Source organism: Cataglyphis hispanica, chromosome 2, assembly GCF_021464435.1.
Source record: "Cataglyphis hispanica isolate Lineage 1 chromosome 2, ULB_Chis1_1.0, whole genome shotgun sequence".
Classification (NCBI taxonomy): Eukaryota; Metazoa; Arthropoda; class Insecta; order Hymenoptera; family Formicidae; genus Cataglyphis; species Cataglyphis hispanica.
The window spans coordinates 6,992,183-7,014,459 of record NC_065955.1 but is presented as its reverse complement, the minus strand read 5'-3'; the positions used below and the strand labels follow the sequence as shown (position 1 = coordinate 7,014,459).

Sequence of the window (22,277 nt, the reverse complement as noted above, 5' to 3'; positions counted from 1 at the left end):
TTAAAAATAATTGCGAGTATATAGTTGTAAACAATTAAGCGAGGATATTGGCAGATAAGAGACAAGGTGCGGATATTGATGCGCAAACTTATTATTCTTAAATCTCTTTTATTAACAAAAGTGCATTAAAAATATACATTTTGGACCGTTTTTTCATCTTAAAATTAAATTAGAATTTTTTAGCTTGACATACATAATATTTGTGTTTGCAAATTTCAAATAAAAATTAATAATCAGAAAAAAAGATCTATTAAAACCAGAGTAGAATCTGTACAAATTAGTGGTCCAAACGTCATCGCTACACGTGCATTGTCGATGGTTTGCATTTACAATATAAAATGACTAATGTTAGTACGATACGGTCATAAAGATTAACAAAGATCAAAAAACAAAAACCGTGGAAAAAGATTAATGTGACAAGCTTAATTGATCTTGAAATCTAACTCAAACTCTAAAATCTAATTTAAATTTAAGTTTTCTAATCAATCAATTTTTTGAATTTTTGGCAAATTCTCCATTATAGAAAAAATACGTACAAGTCACTACAAAAACAAGTCTTAAACCACAAACGAGAAAGAAATAAATGCGACATACAAGAATAATTAATTTTTAAATATAATCCAAATTTTTAAATCTAGATTTAAACTTTGATTTCCATTGACAAAAAAAAAATTTGATAATAAGTTTGCGCACCAATACCAGCGCATTGGCTCTTATCTGACAATATTTCCACTTACTTGCATATTCTAAGCCTATTGCTGTTATTATTGCTGTAAAAAAAATAAATATTTGGTAAAATAATCATATTACCTGAGAATATAATACATGAAATTAATTTATTATGACAATACATGTGCTTTTACAAGCATAAACGTTCTCTGCATCTTTTTGTAATTAAATATTTTTTTGAACATGTAGAATTTCTCAAAAATATTTTATTACATTTTTACAATTTTTATCATTTTATTTTTATAATTGATACTCATTATGTGATTATGATAATTAAGATTAATGATTTGTATTTTTATTAGTGAGAGATTTCATTATGCCTGATTTCCGTGTTTAACCCTTCAAAAAATCTCTGCATATTAAATCTAGATAAAATCGATTTTTAACAATTTAATGATTTTTTTAGAAAGAACCGTTATATTATGACGGCTGTCCGCACGTAACGCCGGCTATATATGTTCGCGCGTTTTTGGCCCCGTCGAGAGAAACGTAGGTAGGTAGCCATTATGTCGGATTTAGTATTGTGATTGTGTAACCGATGTGATGTGACTCCATTATAAAGTACGTTCGCTCGCGCGCGCTGCATTATGTCTCCGAAATGGCATTCGGTTATAATCGTCCGCTCTCTCTCTGCCCCTCGCTTCTTTTCCCTCTGCTTTTCTGTTCCCGTTCTGTTTCTCTCATTGGCGGTGTGCGCCAACATTTGGCGTTTCGTCGAAAGGAGGGACGCGGGAGAGAAAGATATATATGAAAAATTGTGCCGGTTCTGCGCGACAGAAGGCGCACGACCGTAAATGCGTTCTATTAAAGCTCAAAAACGATCGCTTTGCAATTAAAATATTCCAAACGCTTCTCAAGCGCAATCTTTTCAAAATATTCTTTTCTATATACAGCAATTAAATGTCTGTTATCGTAAAATATTAAGCTTTGTGTTGTTCTAACAATAATGTTCTGACAATAAGATTGATTTTCTTTTAACTTTTATATTAATTGTAATATTATTATTGTCTTCTGAATCAAAATTTATCAAAATTAAAACAATGATACAAGACAGAATAATGAAGATTGAGAACATGTTTTTATGGGAAAAAGAAGGGTAGATTAATTCAGAAGATACTGAAGTACGACTCTAGACAAAGATTGAGAGTTAGAAGAAATCGAAGGAAGAAGATGAGAAAGAAGAAAATAAAAAATCTATTTTTTTAACTTTCTATCAAAGATCATTTTCAACGCGTACAATCGCTGCAATGAAATAAGTTCGAACATGAGATCGAAGTACAAACTTGGAAGATGCCGATTCGGTTCCACTGGTGCTCATGATTTTCGAAAAACATATTTTTCGCTCAAACGAGACGACTGGTCGGTAAGAGGCGGATAGGAGATAAGAGAGGAAAAAAAGGGTAGAAAAATGGTGGAAGGAGGAGGAGAAGAGACGACACAAAAGCGAGCCAACACCGCTACCAACCACCATCACCGTTCAGCGCGATATTCCGGTAGCTTTCTTCCTCATTCCTCCCTCCCCCATCGCCGACGCTCACCGTCATACAATTTATTGGTAAACTTTGCTAGCTTGTTAGAGGGTTACGTGCGCTGGGATAAGAAATATCCAGAGTGGTATCCACCCTTCGCCGCCGTCTCCATCCCTTCCCTCCCCCTCCCTCCTCCCACATGCCATCCTCGCGCCGGTACCGCAGCAGCCTTCGTGTTATCACCATTCTTCGCCTGTGCTGTGCGCACCAGCACCGGCACCAGCTCCAGTACCAACACCAGTGGCAGCAGCAGCAGCAGAAGCGCCGACCGACCCCCTCGGCTATAGGGTTAGAATCCAGGGTTGCCTCCATCGTGCCACTGGTCTGCACCACTGCCTTCGACGCTCTGCCAACCACCACCATCACCACCACCAGTAGTAGCAGCCAGCCTCTGCCACGTTCGCCCTCTCCCTGTACCACTCTTCGCCACCCTTTTCTGTCTTCGTCCTTCGCCAGCCGTCTCCCCCTCCCCCTCCTTTTACCCCTTGGGGCAGACTCCGTGGAGAATATGAATATCATACGTGTTGCCACCGGATTCGCCGATTCACCTTCCTTCGTGCTCGAACGAGAACCGTGGGATACGTCGTTGGAATGAGTACGAACTCGCGGATTAAGTCCTGGGAAGTCGGGATCGAAGATCTGAAACTTCGGTCTCAAGCAACTTCGCTAGCGGGGAGCGTATCTTCGATAACGATATCTCGCGGGTATGCCGTACGCTTATCCCTATTCTTTCGGACTTCGGAGATACGGAGCCAGTGTCCAAAGTGTCGATTACCAAATGCTATATGAGATCGTAAATCTTAGAGATAAAGAGAAAAAAATTAAATTAATAAAATATGTAAATTATTTTGAATTTATCTCACTAGAGTTATATTCTGCAGAAAGCTTAGCTCACGAAAATTTTGTATGCAAAAATTATAGTATTACGACTATGACTTAAATTAATTTTGTACATACTTTTAAAAAAGTATTTATCGCTTCTTTGCTTGTAGGTGATAAGTTAAATTTACTTATAAACTCAGAAACTATGTTACAATAATTTTCGGCACACGAAGCTTTCATTATTTCATTAACAGTAGCAATGCGATAGTATTTCTCGCGAGACAAAAATGAAACGCAGATTCGCGTACGAGACAGATGATGAATATATATATGTACGTATGAGAAAGAGGGAGCTTTACTGTTGCAAATTCACATTCATGGATTTTAGTTTGTCAGCACATTGTCTATGTGCATGTCTCTGTCTACTTGTATATATTACTTTATGTTCGTATATATGTTGGTCTTGAAGATAGAAAAGGTTGACGCCCGAAAGAGAGAGAGAGAGAGAGAGAGAGAGAGAGAGAGAGAGAGAGAGAGAGAGAGAGAGTCAGAAACAGTGCTCGGGACAACAATCATAACAATCTAGTTAAACGTTATAAGGATATCTCGCGCTAAGAGGCGTGCCAAGCGTTGCATAAAATCAAATTGTACGCCGAGCCGAGAAGTTATTGTCGTTCCTCATCCTCTCTTCTCTAAGTCCCTCCGCCGCCCTACCCGAACTCCCGTTCCCGAAAATTTACTCGAGGATCCGCCACCTCCACCCTTCAAGACATCCCCGATCCCTTTCTTCTCCCTCGCGCTCTTTCGGAGCTTTACCGGCGTGGTGGGAAGGTTCGCTTCCGTGAATCTCTCCACCCTCGACGAACGCAATTTTTTGCGCTCCGTATTTGTCAAGGATCTTGAATAAATTCTGAGGAAATATGTTCGCGTGGCATGGCTGGTTATTTGAATTATTTCGTGTCATTATAAAACATATAAATAGCGATATATAAATAGGAGAAAGCGGCACGATGAATTAATATTGTTGCAGTGTAAAATTTATACGATCCTCGAAAAATTTAATGAGAATCATAATTTTTGTATACGACAGATTGATCTGCACAAATCAATCGCGTGTGATAATCGCTTTTAAGAAACAAATATCACTTTCCGTGTACCACTTCACATTTTTATATAATTATTACTAAATAATATCGAAGACTGATACGCATCTTACGCATCTAACGAAACTACGAATGATTATTAAGCTCGCAGATTTTGCGGAACGCGGATGAAATTAGTCGCGCGCGGGAGAATTCGTAATAGGGCTTTCGTTGCCGTTAACAATATTGGATAATTACGTCTCTGTCGGGCGATCCTCTATAAATAGAGTAATGGCGAAATCGGCTTGAGAGGGTTAAATTGAAATTGAAATTACTTGCTGGGAGAGCCATCGTCGTCGAAGATATTCCGTCTCGGAAATCGAATATTGCGCTTTCAATGCGCCCTGATATATAATTCCGCGCATTATACGCTCGTAAAAATATTTGCACGAGTCGACCATTTCGCATCTGGAGTTGCATATTCTTAAAATCTCCTCGTTTATATCATCTTACATTAAGTGTTCTCTTTGTAAACTTTCTTTCGCTTTTCAAACATTTATCATTTCATATTATATTTTTTTGCTGAAATATATTTCAATATATAATAAGTTATAATATTTTTTAAATTTAATCAAAAACTTTTTTAAAAGCGTCCTTTTATTCCTCCTAATTTTTTCAAAATTTATTATCTCACTTTATGTGTGTGATTTAAATAAGAATTATGTATTAATACAAAAGTAAAGTAATACAAAACTTTTCTGAGGCGCGTAAATACAAAATGATCATATATAAATTTTTATTTTTTCGCGAACATAGTTTGCGCATTTCTCTCGTGCGTCTGGAATTGCCGGAATTCCCATCAGCACGGCGGCGATAACGGTGGAAAAAAAAGCACGCAGGATTCGCCCTAAAAAATGCTAAACCGACCGGGGAAAAGGGCGTTAACGACGTCTTCGTTAAGGGATGCCCGCGGGGCAGAGTTAAAACGACGAAGAATCAAAAGATCGATTAGAATCGACCATCGCCGCGGGATTTCTCGTGCGATTCGAAGGGTGAGATCTTGCCCTCGCGACAGGGAACTCGCGCGATCAGGGTAAGAGGGCTGCATTTATATAAGAAATGCGAAGGGAAAGAAAGAAAAGGTGGTGCGCCACTCTTTTTGTTGCTCGACTTCTCGCTTTGCCGTTTTTAGGGGGAACGACGGTGTCCATCCTCTCTTCTTTCTGCGGAAATTCAATATTTTGGCTATCGAGTTCAGGAAGGGAAAGGCATTGTTTCTCTCTCTCTCTCTCTCTCTCTCTCTCTCTCTCTCTTTTTGCTATTGTTCGCATCAAAATAAAACGAATGACTTTAGAATTATTTGCGTCAAAATAAAGCGAATGACTTTAGAATTATTCAGCATTGATGCGGAAGATCAGAGAGTAACGCGTGATTCATTTCTGTTGTAGTTGGAAAACGGTTTCGGAGAATGATTTTTCAAGAACAAAACAATTTTCTTCTTCTAATATTTGAGATGAAAACAAATTTAGAAGAAAAGTTTTATTACTTTTGCAAAGTTTTATTTTTTTCTAGCAAGATAATATATGATTTCTCAATTTTAATTAAGTAATTTGCGATACTAAAAATCAATCATTTTTATTTTACAGCCAAACTCCTTTAATAGTCGAATCTTTTTAACTATCAATTTTCACGATCACTATATCGATTCCACGATCCGCATTCCCACGCAAATTTCGAGAACCAGCAGGAAGATTACTTCGCGATATCCGAACGGGGTTTCGACGCAGTTGAGGAGGGAAAGAGAGAAGGAAAGGTCCCATAAGCAGAGAGCAAGAAAGCGAGCTCGCCCGCTGCGGCGAACAGTGAGAGAGGCGTGGCGGGAAAACATGCCGTCACAATGTTGGTTCAACTACACGACAATTATCGCCGGTGAGCTTTATAATTAAGAGAGGCCTTGCCTGCGCCGGCATTTATCTAGCATCTCCGGCCTGCGCGTCCCGCGGCGACGATCCGGTCTGCGAGGAACGGTATGGACGAACGAGAGCGACGCACTGGCGCTTTCTTCCGCGCGTAAAGCCACGGATGACGAGTGGTCTGGTTACTGTAACCGGTACACGTGCATTCTTTCTTCTCACACAATGTGACTCCTTCCTCATTGACGATGACCGCGTGCTGTGACATTGTAGCGTGTCGATCGAACAGTATTCCGGAGACGCAGATTTGATGTATCAGCGGAACAATCGTCGCAAAGTTAGTCGGAGGATAAAGTAAAGGATTTCATCAAGGATGACATTAGTATAAGATAATTTACAAATATATAATATTTCTGCTCTATCGGGGCATACTAACATAAAAATAAAGTAATTCTGAATTAATATTTTAATATATATTTCATAAACTGTAATGAATAATATAAAATTTATTTGTATTTTATTTTATAAAAGAGAAATTACATTTAAAATATTTAAAATTAATTTGTTTGATATTAAAATAAATTACTCTTCTGATTATACATTAAAGAGAATCTAAATACTTGTGGACAAGGTTTGTGTATGTATAATATTGAAATTATATACACATATATTTTAAAACATATATTTCAATATTCTTTTATCATAAAATCTAATTTTTAAATTAGCATTTTATTCTGAGAAATCAAGTTTAATAGATATTGTCTGAAAAGATTAATATATAAAAGTAAAAAACATAAATCGTGCAATAATTTTACATTATAACAATATCTTGTTCGGAGAATAAATTAAATTCTGCCATAGTTAGATGGAAACGTGACGATGAAGGAAAATGACCGTCGAAAATGCAGGGAAATGCAGAGAAACGCATAGCGTATCCAGAACACACAGCGGGAGTTGTCGGTGGTTGCCCATTGAAATTTCACCGTACGGTACAATGTAATTCGGGATTCGGGGGTCATCGTGTGACGCGTTAACGCGCTCTAATGCGCCTTTAACGAATCCCTTAATCCAATTTCGTGCAAAGTAACGAAATTATGTGCTGGCTGACCGGAAGCCGCGGCGGCGAGCTTCTCATTCGGCCCCTCTCGAGTGGCTTCCATTCACACCACTCGAGGACCAAAACGAATGTGTTTGGTCTGATCCCATTCTATTTCGCTGCAATTTCCAGAATGCCATTTTCAGCATGCCATATATATGGTTGGTTCATTAAAATGTATTTTAACAATGAATAGAAGAGCCAATGAAAATGATAGCGTTGTTTAATATAAAATCTTACTATGATAAAGTTTGACAACCGACATTTTTTTCGCAACTCAAATTTTTCATGCAAAATATTGGAATATAAAAAAAGTACAAGAAAATATTTTTATTTTATCAATGTATTGTATTATATTACAATCTTTATATATAAATTAAAAAGTAGGCCATTCTTTTAGGAGTTTACTTATATAATTAGAATTATTTTCTCTCCTTATTTCTCTACATATATATTAGTATATACATACTAATTAATACATATTTAATATATATATATATATATATATATATGCCAATTTTTATTTTTATTTTAGTTGCAATGATTTTGTGATTCATTTATTTATACGAGAGAAACAGAAGGTGACTTTTTACTTGTCAGGCAAGCGCGACCAGATTGACATGAACCCGATGACAAATTCGTGTAACACACGGGACACATCCTTAACGACTGCAAGCGCAGAGATCTGTTTAACAGTTTCGTATGGGGTTCGGACATATGTGGTGTCTGCGCGGCACTAAGGAGGATTATCATCGGGGAGATCCGTTATCTCGGTGGCACGCGTTTCCGCGTGGAATCTCTCGCTTCTCCTCATCGAATTCTCTCCGTTACTCTGTCGCGTTCTCTCTCTCTCTCTTTCGCTCTCTTTCCCTCGTATTTTCTCTATCTCACGAGCCCGTCCTGCTTTATGGTCGGTACGTGATAATAGAGATGTCATCCTGTCGGTGCTTTGACAACCCTATAACACGGGCGTTCGCGTAGCTTGCCTGTAACGTGGCGCTGTGCTCCCCAGAGATCTCGGAAACTGTCGTTGCCCACCGCGATTTTATACGCCACGCTATTCTCGATGGCTTTTCTCGTTTTGTCACATTGCGTGTTCGAAAATATGGCCGAGCATGAAGTACAGCGATACTCGATCACACACGCATTTTTAACTTTGCGTCAACTATTGATTCATCTTTCCTTATTTAATATTCATATATATCATTTTAACATTAAACATTTCGATAACTGAACTTTAAGTTAAAATTTTTGAAGAATCCAATTCATTTACAGTTAAATTAAAATTGTATTTGTAACAAGTATGCTCGTGAAATTACTCTAGAATATACCTATAGAGGATGCTTTAATTATCATAGCACGAGGATCGCAATCTGAGATAAGTCTCACATGAGATCGTATATATGAGAGTTAATGCGATGATCAGGATGATCGACACGCGCGGCCAAGTATTTAAGATCGCAGGGATAAGGGAGTCACGTGCGAGCGGAATCCGACGGGATATTTATTGAGAGTTTCATCTCTCTCTGTCTCGCCCTTCGTCATGTCGACAGCGGCACGATGTATTGCTTTTTAAAGGACTTTAAAAGCTGCCTTATCGGATCGTCGCCGAATGAATCGCGTCGCATGGTGTTTCGCATCGTGTGTTTTTGGCTCGGCCACTTTTCCTCTTCGCTGTGCCTCTCGATCTATATGCGAACATGATGCAGAATTGCCGTTTGATCTCTCTATGCCTCGCATTTCATCATCGATATATTACGATGAACCGTCGTAAACACAGAAATATGTGATATTTATTTAATATTCCGAATTAAATGATGTCAGTAGCCATTTATTTTAAATGACTGCATTCACAAATGCTGTATTAGTTTACAGCAAATTTTAAAAAGGCAAACATGTTGAATTCTTAATTTATCTCTATAAATTTTCTTTTCTTTCTCAAGAAGTAAAAGGGAGATATATATATATATCTTATAATTTATTATTTATATCTTTAACAGCAAAATGAATATTATATAAATTACTTGATAGATTTTGAAATTAATTTATTATGAGAAAAAAATTGTTAAAAATGTTAGTTTTATGCAATACAAAAATTTGTAGATTCTCTCTAAATAATTTCTCAGTGCGATGGAAAAGAAATTGCATAGATTTTCCAACTATATTATTTCTCATACATATTTTATACATGTATCTAAACTTATATCTAGTTTATAATATAATTATAATGCAGATAACATAATTGTTTGCATTGCGCTGCAAGATTGTAGTTACAGGACTCCCTGCCTATTACCGTATTTTTTTTTTCGGGTTTACCGCGATTTCGTAAATTTGATAAGGTTCGGTTCAACATCCTGTTCGCGTCTCGCCCATGCGTGCCGCATGCGTGCTGCGCATGCACGTATAAATACGTATACACGGCGATATTACAAAATTATCGCAACGTCAATGTTATCGGCGCCGTCCGTGCAGAGTGGAGCGCGTAGATACACGGAGCGATATGCTCCGCGTGGCATAATGGAGCTGATCGGACGGCGTAGCGGACCCCCGCGTGAAATGCGAGTTCCCCATAGAATAGGTCTTGTTCCCTTCCCTCCTACCCCTCCTCCTCCCTCCTCTTTCCTTCTCTCGTCCCTGTGGGGGCCACCGGTGCCCGAGATAATGCGATAACGAGCTTTACTACATGACTACCGCCGCTGCGCGTATTTGTTGCCGCGATCGATTCGCCGCGCGTTCCAGTATCCGCGCCGAAAATAAATTGTCGACCCGATGAAATTTATTAAACGCCGCTATATGTATAGCAGTCTTTCTGCTGCACGTGTCTTCCAACAGTGACCCTTTAATGTCACTTTTCTTGTGATCGTGATTTCTTTCTGTGAGACGGGCAAAAGATTTATTTACATTTATTTTACCGATATTGATGAATTTTTCTCAAGCTTCTAGTTTAATTGTCATTTTTCAGAGTTGATATGAAAAGGAAGAGACACAGAATAAGTATCATGGTTAAAGATGAAATATATATAAATTTTAAAAGTATAATTAACTACATAATTTTATGAAGGTTGTATTACTAAAAAACATTATTAAATCTCTTACATATATTGAGGAGCGTACAAAGTTAATTAATTTCCAACCATCATAAATAAGTATCTCGAATGTATATTTTTTATTAGAGATTTTAAATAAGCAATTTTTTTTAATTATTATTTTAATTGATAGATTATTGCATTTCAAAAGTATTTTGTACATATGTATATTTCCTATAAGAAATTTTAAATAATACTTGATTTATTTACTGAATTTATCTACTTGCTTTATCTATTTGATTTAGATCTATTTTTAAAAGTTTATACTTGAAATATGTCCGTTCCTATCTGTAGAAAAAAAAAAAAAATTAATATGATAAGTCATAATAGATTTTCACGTTAATGAGCATCTTACCGTCCTATTGTACAGGTAAATATAAAAGATTAAAGCACCTTATATATATTATTTGCAGATTCATGCACATGTAGATTTGTCTGAAACGCGTGTTAAGCATCTCCCGAAATGACGAAAGCGTGGAGGGACGTGTGAGATGTGTAAAGTGCTTACCATCGATGTGGGGAGGTATGTTGGTTGGCGCTACCTTGCGAGAAATCGCGGTGCCCCGCGTTTTGTAATGATCTCATTGTCGTGCCAACGCGTCGACGACGCCCCCCGGCATTGTCGTTTCCTGAGAACGTTTGACTTCGCCGGTGATTGCAGGGTGAATTTCTCGGGAGTTTGCTGCATTGTCGCGCGAGAATATGGAGGGAGGTGCTCTGCGGCCAGGGGAGGGGTGCCTCGGTAATAGTTCTTTCGCCTCTTATTTCTCTCTCTCTCTCTCTCTCTCTTTTTCCTCCCCTTCTCGATACGCATAGCATAGCGGACCCCGGCTAACTTCCCTGTGAAGATTTCAAATTACAGACTCCAGAAACGGCGTCCCCGTCGTGGACCACGTGCCCCCCATCGCGCTATCGCGGAAACACGCGCGAGGCACCCCGTCTCGAAGGCGCGCTCTGTTGCACGTTTCTTTTCCTTCTTTCATTTTATTGTTCCGCGTTTCGCGATTTTTCTCGCGATATCTTTCATTTGGTTTCGCTGTTTCAGACCGCATGGCAGCATCGTTGCGAATCTCGGAGATACGTTATAAGCATTTTGAGTTAGATAGATATTTGATTAATGATGATCACATTATTTCGTTTTTTTTAATAATACTAGTGCTATGCAAATAATAAGATTTATGTGCTGAAAATTTTATTTCTTGATGAGAATTACGAAGTTTTAAGTGTTGTAACACATATATTTAGGACAATATGCGATAACAATAAATAAAAATAACTTTTTAGAGTGTTTAAGATCAATAAAATTGAGATAATATTGATGTAAAATAACAAAATAACTAAAATTAAAATGACTACAACAAGACTGTCTTTATTTCTAAATATAAAGATAATTATGCTAATTTGATCAATTTCAATTAATTAAAATCGTATTTAAACATATATTTTTTTCAATTGTAAAAATATTCTAAATAATAAAGAATGACATAATTGTATACCTTTATAATTTCTGTGAATATTTTTTTACTTATTGTTACAATCAATGATGTCAAAAATGATTGACATTAATAGAGAAATTGTAAAGATATATATTATTAACTGATTGAAAGATGGAAACATGTAGTCATTACAGTTTTATCTAATCATAATTGAGACAATATTACGAGGATATGGTTAGGGATAAAGTTATCAATAATATATCCATTAAGAAATTTAATCTATTGTTATCTTTTTATTACGTTTAAGACGTGCAATTATAATATTAATTCGCACTCTAGTATGTGCAATCAAAAATATCTTTGCTAATTGCTAAAACGCAAAACTGAGCATTTTCTACCATTCCGTGGGAGCGTTAATCCGTATTGTTTTTTTTCCAGTAGATCGTGCGCAAACGTGAGCCGGCGTGTAAAACAGTCCGAGAGAGAGAGAGAGAAAAGGGTGGATGTGACGCGATAGTATGCTTGTCAGAGCAACAGAGAGAGAAAAAGGGAAAAACAGATAAGAGAGAGGGAGAGAGAGAGACATAGATTTATTCGTTTGCGACGTGAAAAGAGAGAGAGAGAGAGAGAGAAAAAAACGACGAGGGAGGACGCATCATGTTCGCATTCGGGCTCGCGCGTGTGCGTCGGGCGTTTTTAATGCGTGTTACCCGGCGGAACCGCAATCCGCTTTTGCGGCGGACGCCGGTGCTGTCCGCAGCCCACCGGTTGGCGGTTTCCGGTAACGCGCTTTGGCGCAAACCAGCAGGCACACGCCTGATTTCGAAATTGCAAAACATTTTCACACTCTTGTGATTTCAACGCCGCCCGACGGGCCTCCCCCTCCCCTCCCCGCCCCTCCTCGCCCGCCTGGCCGTTTGCGCGCGCGATGCCACCTTCCGCTCCCTTTGCGTTTTCCACATTTTTTTTTCCCGTTTTTTTTTCCATACACGCTTGCACACACCGCACCGTTCACAATCACGCGTCCTCCTAAAACGCGCTTCGCGCGCCCGAAAGCCACGCGTCATCGCCGCGCGAAAACGCAGCGCGTTCACGGAATGACATGACGCGACGAGTACACTCGGATCTGTGTAACAAAAATGAAAATCTCGCATTTTACATACAGTTTAGAAATTTATATTAAGAAAAATTTTAAATAAAATAGTTATATATGTGCCCATTTTCTGAAGAAGTCATTTTACCCTTTGTAGATGCTTAAAAAAAAAAAAAAAATTATGTATTTATTACCCTTTTATCTTAAACGCATCAAAAGATTTATGTGCAAAGTTTTTTATTAAATTAGATGTGTTTGAAAAAATTACAATTTTTTAGTTCTTTTGTGTATAAGAAATTTCGCATTCTCTTTTCTTCTGATATCCTTAAATCACTCAATCAATATATCTGATTATCTTCTAATTTTTATTTCTCTCTCTTTTTCTCTTGTCCTCTAGATTTTCAAAAATTTTCACATCAAAGTACACAGTCATTATTAAAACTTATTGCTGCGATCTTATTACGCGAAAAATTCAAGCGCGTCTACTAATGAGAATGCAAATGACATATCATTTATACGTTAGCAGCTCATTTAAAACATATTAAAGAGTTTGATTGAGAAATCATCGCTAGACCTGGTAGTTATCCCGACGCTCATCGATGCCCCGAAATTGCGCGTTTAATTGTGAAACGTTTAACCGGCATCGGCCCGCGGCGACAAGGCGGAGAGGCAAGAGCTATGCCAGAGAGTCGGAGAGTGTGTAGTCATTAAATTATTCCGGAATGTGAGCCCGATGGGTGTCCTCGATCGGTTCGACTCTGAAAGCGACTCGGCCCGCGTTCGACAGAAGAATCGGAACATCTGACGCGATCTATATAGTTCTCGCGCACGTGTTAAACCCTCCGTTAATTTTTTTGTTTCATTTTAATGCAACACCCGTTTCATTATATCCCGAGTGATCGTATTTATACCAATAAATTAGCTTGAAACTCATTCAAGATAAAAAAGAAGAAAAAATTTTATTAAATATTTATTGATTGTTTGATTTGTTTTGCAGAATCAAATAGAAGAGAAAATAAATGAAGAGTTTATTTTGAATTGATTTTTCGTGGATGAAGATATCTTATTGTATATATTACATTATTTTATATGTTTGTTTCTAAATTTATTTTATTTTTGCTTTTTTTATGATTTTTAGCATATTTTGTTTTAGTTTTTAATGGAGACGTCAGTTTTGAAATAAATTTTTCAGATTGTTGATTTCCATCTGCTTTCAAAAAACAGTATTCTCACAAAAATTTGAAATAATATTTTTAAAATTATGATACAATATGATAGAGAGCGGACATCTCTATGTAAATATATGTAAGTATATTCTTTATTTCAAATTTTAGCTATGGATCAGAGCCAAAAAAAAACAAAACGTGTCGGTTTCGGTATTTTCTCTGTTATCACGAATAAATGCATACTTTGTCAGAGAATATTATCAACGCCGGTTAATGATGCATTGTTGACGCGCGATATTTCATTGCGGCACGTGCAGCATCTCGAGGCACACCCCGTAGGAAGAGGCCCGGGCCCTCTCGACCGGGTCAGGGGGTATACGACTCGAATCAGTGACTCCGAAAAACGATCCTTTAGTGCGCGGTGAACGCGAGCGTGTCGGCAAACAAAATCGGTCGGTGGAATGCCATCGGCGGCTGCAGCGGGCAGTAGCCCGAGATTCACTCTTCGTGGTGCACGCGCGTTCACGCGCGCGCGCGCGCGCGCGCGCGCACACACACACACACACACACATACACATGCACACAAAAAAGCCTGCGGGGTTAAACAAAATGCAAAAACGTCAGCGGCAAGATCCTCGAATGATTTTTCGAACGCGCAACGAGCCCGTGAGCTGCCCCGCCACATGAAACGCTTCCGCTTCCGTTTTGCCGTTTTCGGTTCCGTATCGGCAGCGGCAAATCGAGCATCGATATCCCGATAAATAACGGCGCATTTTCGGCGTACGTTGGCAAAAAGGTTTTTGCGCATCGTCGGCGATGCGGAAAAAGCGCGTCAGACAAGTTAGATCTGTCCAATTGTGCCTCCTCCTCTGCCGATATGTATCTCTTTTGCCGTTGGAAATCGCAGTCGTTAGCGGTACGCACGATTATCGATATTCCATGGAAAACCATTGGCGGCTAATTATTACTACAAGGGAGGAATCTGCCGTTGCCCCCCGGCACCGTTCCAGCCTTCCTCCCGCCGATATGAAATTATAATCGAACAATTATAATTAACGAAATAACGCGATATCGTTCGATGCGATTTCCATAGTTTGTTTCATGTGTAACAGCTACAAAGCATCATACTGTAATATTTTGAACTGATTAATTTTATTATTAGGAAATATTGCATTGTCACGTTTATCATTATATATAATGTAATTCTCGTTTTATATTATATATATGATACATACATAAATGTATATATGATACATATATAAATATATATATATATATATATATATATATATATATATATATATAGGTAGAAATAGTTTAAAAGATATTTAAAATATCAACAAAAAAATATTTACGCACTTCTAGCTTTATGCGATCTTTGGCGCCGTTTATCGCGGCTAATTAGCACAGTAGTTGCCCTTTGACTCGATTAATAACAATGATTGCGCCCAGCGATATCCAGCCACGTGCTGCGCCGCGTTTCCAAATTTGTTCTACGGGGAGCTTACGCGGTCGTCGTGCCAACCGGTCTCCGGTTCGGTGCGGAAGGGAAAAAAAAAGGAGAAGAACCGGGACGAGAAAGGGCAAGGAGGGAGGGAGGGAGGGAGACAGAAGAGGTGATTCGTACCATTTGGCTCGGCTTCGACGTCGGTTAACGCAGCGGGGTTACCGCGGACGCCTCGACGGACACATTGAGGGCGCCCGCTCGACTTGATAATCGCTTGCTATTCATACACTTTTCATTGGATTGCGATTGAGCATTAAGAAATTGGGAGAGAGAAAGAGAGAGAGAGAGAGAGCCGGGGGCTACGACGCGCTCTCTGCGTCGCGCCCAGGCGACGTATTAGCATTAGGAGGCATCATCTCGAGTGTAAACACTGCATGGGCACCGCGGATTTAGTCACAGTCGAGAACCGCGGGACGTCCCCGATATTATCGTCCCTTTTTACGTTTCTCTACCTTTGGCGTCTCTCTGCTCCCAGTACGCCAGTAGCAGTCGGTACCCGTCTCGTCAACGTGTGTCGGAGATCTATTCACCTCTTCAGGATTTGCTTTCCTTTTTTAACTTGGAACGGTTTCGACGTAATCTACTTTCAGTAAGATTTAAATTATATACATAAAAAATATATAGGTTTTTGTTTTATCATTATTGGATTTATAATAAGTTAAATATTACACACATCACATATCGTTGGGAGAAATGTAGATACAATATTATTATGAGAAATATTGATGCATATTTTTTAAAATAGAGAAACTTTACATTTATATATATATATATATATATATATATATATATATATATATTTAAAATGAAAACATCTTAATTTTTAATATTCAATTTTAATATTTAATTTAAACGTACATTTATTTACAAAAACAAGATTTTATTAAACACGTATATTTTAAAATAAACATTTTTGCCCAACTAATCCTATTTTATATACGTCCCTATGACGAGATCGACCTGAAGATATCTACGAAAAGACCTATTCGAGAGAGGATTTGCCACAGAATGCTGCTGACATAAGGAGTTTTGTCTCATACAGAGGCGAAGAAAAGAAAGCGGTTTGTCGTTGGCCTTAACCGCGAGATTCACGGTTAAAGCCCACGAACGACGGACGTCGTCCATGATCCCCTTTATCCAATCCGTGAGGATCCACGGGGCGTTAAATCCCTCGGGGAAAAGCCCAGCGTAACTGAGCTCGCGTTCGGGCGCGCTCTAAGTCGGTCAGCTCGGTCCAACTGAGCGAGAGGATCACAATACTCGGCTACGTCTATCTCTCCGCTCGCGTTTCCCCCGCCTCTCCCGTGAAAATTAGTTGCGCGAGAAATCCATGCTAATGTCGGCTAATCGGCCGTAATCAGCCGTGAGAAACGACGACTGTCACGGAGTCGACGTGCCCGCAAAATCGAGCGACGAAAGGGAGAAGAGATTTTCTTTTTCTTTTCTTCGGTTGCGTCGCAATTCGATCGTGACCCGATTGACACGCAATCAAGCGAGTTGTGTTAAAAAGCGATTTCATTTTTTTTAACGTTTTCGTGCAGATTGACAGATGAAAATGTAAGTGAACGTGTATATTGATTTGATTTAGAATTAATGAATCGAAATAAATTTTAGAAAGTTTAAAGTGTAGTAGTTGGATTATTAACTTGAATCGTATTTAAAGAATATGTAACGCCATTTTATTTGAATTTTTAACCTATTATATTAGTATGGTTAGGAATCTTAATTTAGAAAAAAAAATTTAATTTGGGGAAACAAAAATATTATATATCTAATACATATAAGATATAAATTATGATAAAAATTCTACTATTATATATACATGAGTAAAAAGATTTAAAAAAATAAATTGCAAAATTAGAAATGTTTATTGACATTAATTATATTGCGTTACAAATATAATTGAATTGATTTTCTCACGAGTTTTCTTTAATTTAGGGCTAAACAAGACGCTGAAAATCAACCTAGTGGATCCACTAATAATGACGTTTATGATCCCCACATGCATCGTGTCACTTACAAACCAGTATCGTATGTCCATTCTCATCAATTTGTTTGTCTAATTCTAATTTTTATTTCTTTTGAAAAAAATCTCGCATAGTGCAATTTGTTAATTGGGCAATTATTTTTTTTTTTTAATTCTCTCTACATTTTATCTATCGATACTATTTCGATACTAGTTGTACATTACAAAGTTGTGAGAATATTACATATCTATTTGTGTGTGTTTTCTCTTTATAGAGACTTTAATACTTTGGCAAATCTAGTAAAAAGCGCGGCGGGAACGGGTCTGTTTGCCATGCCGAACGCGTTCGCCTGCGTCGGGCTCTTTATCGGCATTGTTGGCACGGCGTTTATGGGACTCCTGATAACCGGGTCTCTTCAGTTGCTCGTTAGAATTCACCATCTGATGTGCACCCGTGTGAGAAAACCTGTCTTGATATACGAAGACGTAGTGGTCACCGCTTTAACCAGGGGTGTGCGAGAACCGTGGCTCTCCGCGCGCACTGCAACGTTCGTAATTTCTGTATAATCGTGTATTATTTCACACCGGATATCTTGCGGCATTACAAATGCATATTACGCGATGGTTAACTTGATATCTTACGTTTATCGAATCAAAAAAAAAAAGATCAAAACATTATCACACATAGATGCAATTGATGAAAATATTTTTGATATAATATATCGCATCAATATATCGAGTATACATAAAGATCAATTATATAAAATTTTTTAAGACAAAGGCTTTTTAAAGAGAGGAAGGCCAATTTTTTTGTCATTTGTAGACTCATCGTCGATGTGACGATGTTGGCTTGCTACATCGGGATCGGCTCGGTTTACGTCGTATTCATTTCCGGTATAGTCCAAGAATGCATAGACACTGAAAAAACCATCGGTCAGGGTTACTACGCACTTATGCTATTCCCTCTTCTTTTTATAATGAATATGGCGAAGAATCTAGCGGACATTGCGCCGATTTCTGTTGCCGGGAACATTTTACTTCTCGCCGCTGGAGGTATTGGAATCGTTTACGCATTAAAAGACGGGATTGGCGATGTATGGACTACGATTGGACCGAACGTACATTTATATCCGAAATTTATTGGCGTGGTTTTCTTTAGTATGTGTTCGCCAGGCGTGGTAAGTCTTTAATTTTTAAGAATAAAATTAACTTTCTGGAATTAAAATTAGATTTTTATCTTTGCATTCAATTAGAATTATTCGTATAGTTTTGTTGTTAATGATTACATCTATGAGAATAATAAATACGATCTTTATGTCTTTTAGATATTGGCGATAGAGCATAGTATGAAAAAGCCCTGGAATTACGTTAGATTATGTGGAATATTAAATTGGGGCATGATATTTTTGATTTTGATACACATTTTCGTTGGATCTGTTGGTTATTTAAAGTGGGGTCCCGATGCACTCGGCAATTTTATCCGCAATCATGAGGAACTTGATGGGTAAAATAATCTCTTTAATTACACCAATTATTTTGTGAAGGAATACAGAATTGAGAGAAATTATCTTTTACATCTCACATGATTGATGTATTAAATTATTTGTACAAAATGTTATTCTTTAATTTGATTTTGTATTCTAACGGAATCTATATTTTTTCGGCATACAAAAATTTATTTAATATCAAAAATTGGAAACTTAAATTGTAAACAGATTTTATATTATTCAGTTATTTGCATCATATATTTTTTGTAGTTTCTACTTTTGTAAATTCTTCTTATTTTATATTAGATTTAAAAACAGTATATCTTTGCCGTCCCCTTTTTTTTTTTTTGGTGTGCAATTGTATTTCTATAATTTTTTATTTATAATTATTCTAATTTTATATATATATACATTTTATTATTTAAAATAAAGTGTTATTATTATTATTAATCTATACTTTATATTCAATTGGCTTTTTTAGGCCGACAGTCGCGGCATTGATAATGCAAGCGTTGGCAATATATTTCACGTATGGGCTGCAATGTTACATGCCCATCACAATTCTGAAAGACGGCTACGCTTTACCAGCGATTGAGAGTGGTGCCTGGAAAGGAACACCATTTCTGTGGGACCTGATTATTCGTTTCGGCATCACGCTCATTACGTGTAAACGGCAGTTTCTCTTTACATTTCCTTCCGCTCTCTCTCTCTCTTTCTCTCTTTCTCCCTCTCTCATATCCTCAAGATAAACTCGACCAAATTCGATGGACCGCGACGGATTGCATTTCCCTTTATACTGGAGCGACCAACTTGGCGGAATCGATCAATCCGTCCACGATTACGGTCCGCTTCTCGGGACCCAGATATTACTAAAGTTCAGAAATCCACTTTCGCGGAATTTGATGTAGATACTCAGTTTTGTCCAAGTTTTATTCGGATCATATTTCTGGATGCTATGATCATATACTATCAACGATATTCACTATGTTATTCAATTTGCTCTAATTATGATAAGCAATACAATTTAATATCTTGTGAATAGAAATTCTTTTAAATACATCTTTTAAATATATTATATGTTTTTGTAGGCATTTTTGCAGCGGCGATTCCGAAGCTCGATCTGTTTACCGGCTTAGTCGGCGCGATATGCATATCCACTTTAGCCACATTAATCCCGGTCACTTTATACATTCTTGTACATTATGAGGATTTCGGAAAGTTCAAATGGAGATTGATTTTGGGTGTCTCCATGTTTTCCATTGCTTTTTTCGCGGCGATTTGCGCCGTCGTGACTAATCTCAAATTAATCGTGGAGTTTTTGATATATGGGTATGCGCACAAAAAGTATAATTATTATATTATAACATAAAAAATTTATAATTGTAATTTTATAATAAATTAGAACGGTGTATTTATTATCGAAAATTTAGGAAGAGTTTAAATTTATGTAAAAACAAGTTATAACATTACAAGTAGATAAGTGTGTCAAGCAAATGTTTTTTAAGAATGGTTTAAAACGAATTTGAAGAACCTAAATATAAAGTGGATTTTACAAATGTTTTTTAGCTCATCTAAAGCTTTGATTATGGATACACATATATTAATATACATATGTATACATATGTATATATATATATATATATATATATATATATATATATATACATTTTATTATTATTTATTTATCGATTAATTTGAACATGAAAGGTATAATGATAATCTTTTTCTATTTTTCAGAGACTAAACTTACAACGACAAAGAGGTTGTCTTAATCTAGTCTCTGTTCGTAATCTGCTTCTCATGAAAATATCGTCCGTGTGCGCCTCATAGTGTTCTTTTTTTTTTTTTTTACTTTTGTCTTCGGGCGCGGTTGTAAAGCCGCCATCGTTTACGCGCGATTCAGCCTAATCACGGCAGCTGCGGCGGCGGCGACGGTGAGGCGACTGGAAAAACCGCGAAAAAGGCGTAAAGCTCGTGAAGGACAAAAAGCGAGGAAAGCGGGAAAAAAGGAGAGAGAAAAGAGGGAATATATACGGCAAAAGAGGAGAGAAGCGCGCCACGTATAATCGCGTCAGATCACCGAGGCGTCAATGGCTGCTACTGGGCTTATCGCACATACACGTACACACACGTGAGGGAGACGCAATGATAAAGAGGGAGACACACGTGGAAACTGGTAGACACGTATCGCGACACGGCGAATGCACGATTGTGTGGGTATATACGAAGGCCAGGGGGACGACGTTGCGCAAATAGCGAGAGAAAGAGAGAGAGAGAGAGAGAGAGAGAGAGAGAGAGAGAGAGAAGAGAGAAAGAGAAAAAGAGAGAAATAGGTACCCTCTCTCTTTCTCTCTCTATCTATGGGAGAAGGAACCAAAGCAGAGGCGGCGGCGTCGGCGCGAAGAGAGAACGGGACAGCGGGACACGGAAGGGTGCTTTTATCATATAGAGAGGACACAACCCCCTTTTAGTGGCTACCGTCGCGTTGTCCCCCACATCTTAACCTACCGTATCCTCTGTCGCTCTTCGGGGGCCGCCCTCTCTTTCTCTCTCAGATTCGCCCTTACAGACTGCCTCCGCCTGGTCGCTCATCCGTTTGCCAGTTCAAGGTGGCTGCGTTCATTACCGGAGGATACACCGGGTGTGGGTCTCTACCGAACCCGTCGTGCTCTTCCCTCGTTCTCGACAGCCAGCCCCCGAGAAAACGTTTAATAATTATATCGATGAGTCGTCAAGGACACCGTAACGCTCACGACATTGTGCGAATCGTGAAATTTGCCGGAAAAAGCTCAAAATTATCGACAAATATTTATGCAAATATAATTATGCCGAGATTTATAATTTCACAATACGTGTAAAAATTGCAAGCGGGTATATAGATTAATCTTGCACTATAAATTATACACATACATAATTTAATAATGTCCAGATATATATGTATATACTTTTTTTCTTTTTTTTTAATTATATAATAAACAAGATAAGATAAAGATACTATATAAAACTATGAAATTTATGCTTTGCATTCAGTTTTGTAAATACGAATAAAGATTAAGAGCTCTAACTCTATTTGGTGATATTTTGCATATATATTTGCATAAACTGTTACACCTGTTGAAACATATGCAAAAGCAATCGCAAGAGCACGTGAAAACACATGGAAACATGAAAGCAAAATTGGACGAACACGTGCGTGTCTCTTTTATAAGTAAGTAACGATCGACCAATCGAGAGACTCACTGTCACTGAGATTTTTTCTTTCTAATTAGAGAACGAAAGAATGCTATCCCCGTGCATACGGAGATTAACCGACCGCATGAGCGCACGTGCACTTAAACAGCCGCTAATTGCTAAACCGAGAGGGA

General features: G+C 37.9%; 1 protein-coding gene across 2 annotated transcripts in view; it reads left to right on the top strand.

The window, feature by feature from the left end:
• LOC126858769 (proton-coupled amino acid transporter-like protein CG1139) overlaps positions 1–21,981 on the top strand; it is a 30,636-nt gene extending 8,655 nt beyond the window's left edge. Inside the window, exons 1-8 of one of the 2 annotated variants that reach the window (XM_050609321.1) lie at positions 6,051–6,091; positions 17,398–17,490; positions 17,701–17,973; positions 18,249–18,603; positions 18,751–18,929; positions 19,394–19,578; positions 20,001–20,241; positions 20,650–21,981. In XM_050609321.1, the coding sequence (XP_050465278.1) occupies positions 6,060–6,091; positions 17,398–17,490; positions 17,701–17,973; positions 18,249–18,603; positions 18,751–18,929; positions 19,394–19,578; positions 20,001–20,241; positions 20,650–20,656 (1,365 nt within the window). In that variant the 5' untranslated portion in view covers positions 6,051–6,059 and the 3' untranslated portion in view covers positions 20,657–21,981. Of the gene's footprint in view, positions 1–6,050; positions 6,092–17,397; positions 17,491–17,700; positions 17,974–18,248; positions 18,604–18,750; positions 18,930–19,393; positions 19,579–20,000; positions 20,242–20,649 lie in introns of those variants that run through there. The other variant, XM_050609320.1, reaches the window with a different exon arrangement.
• The last annotated feature ends 296 nt before the right edge of the window (positions 21,982–22,277 follow it).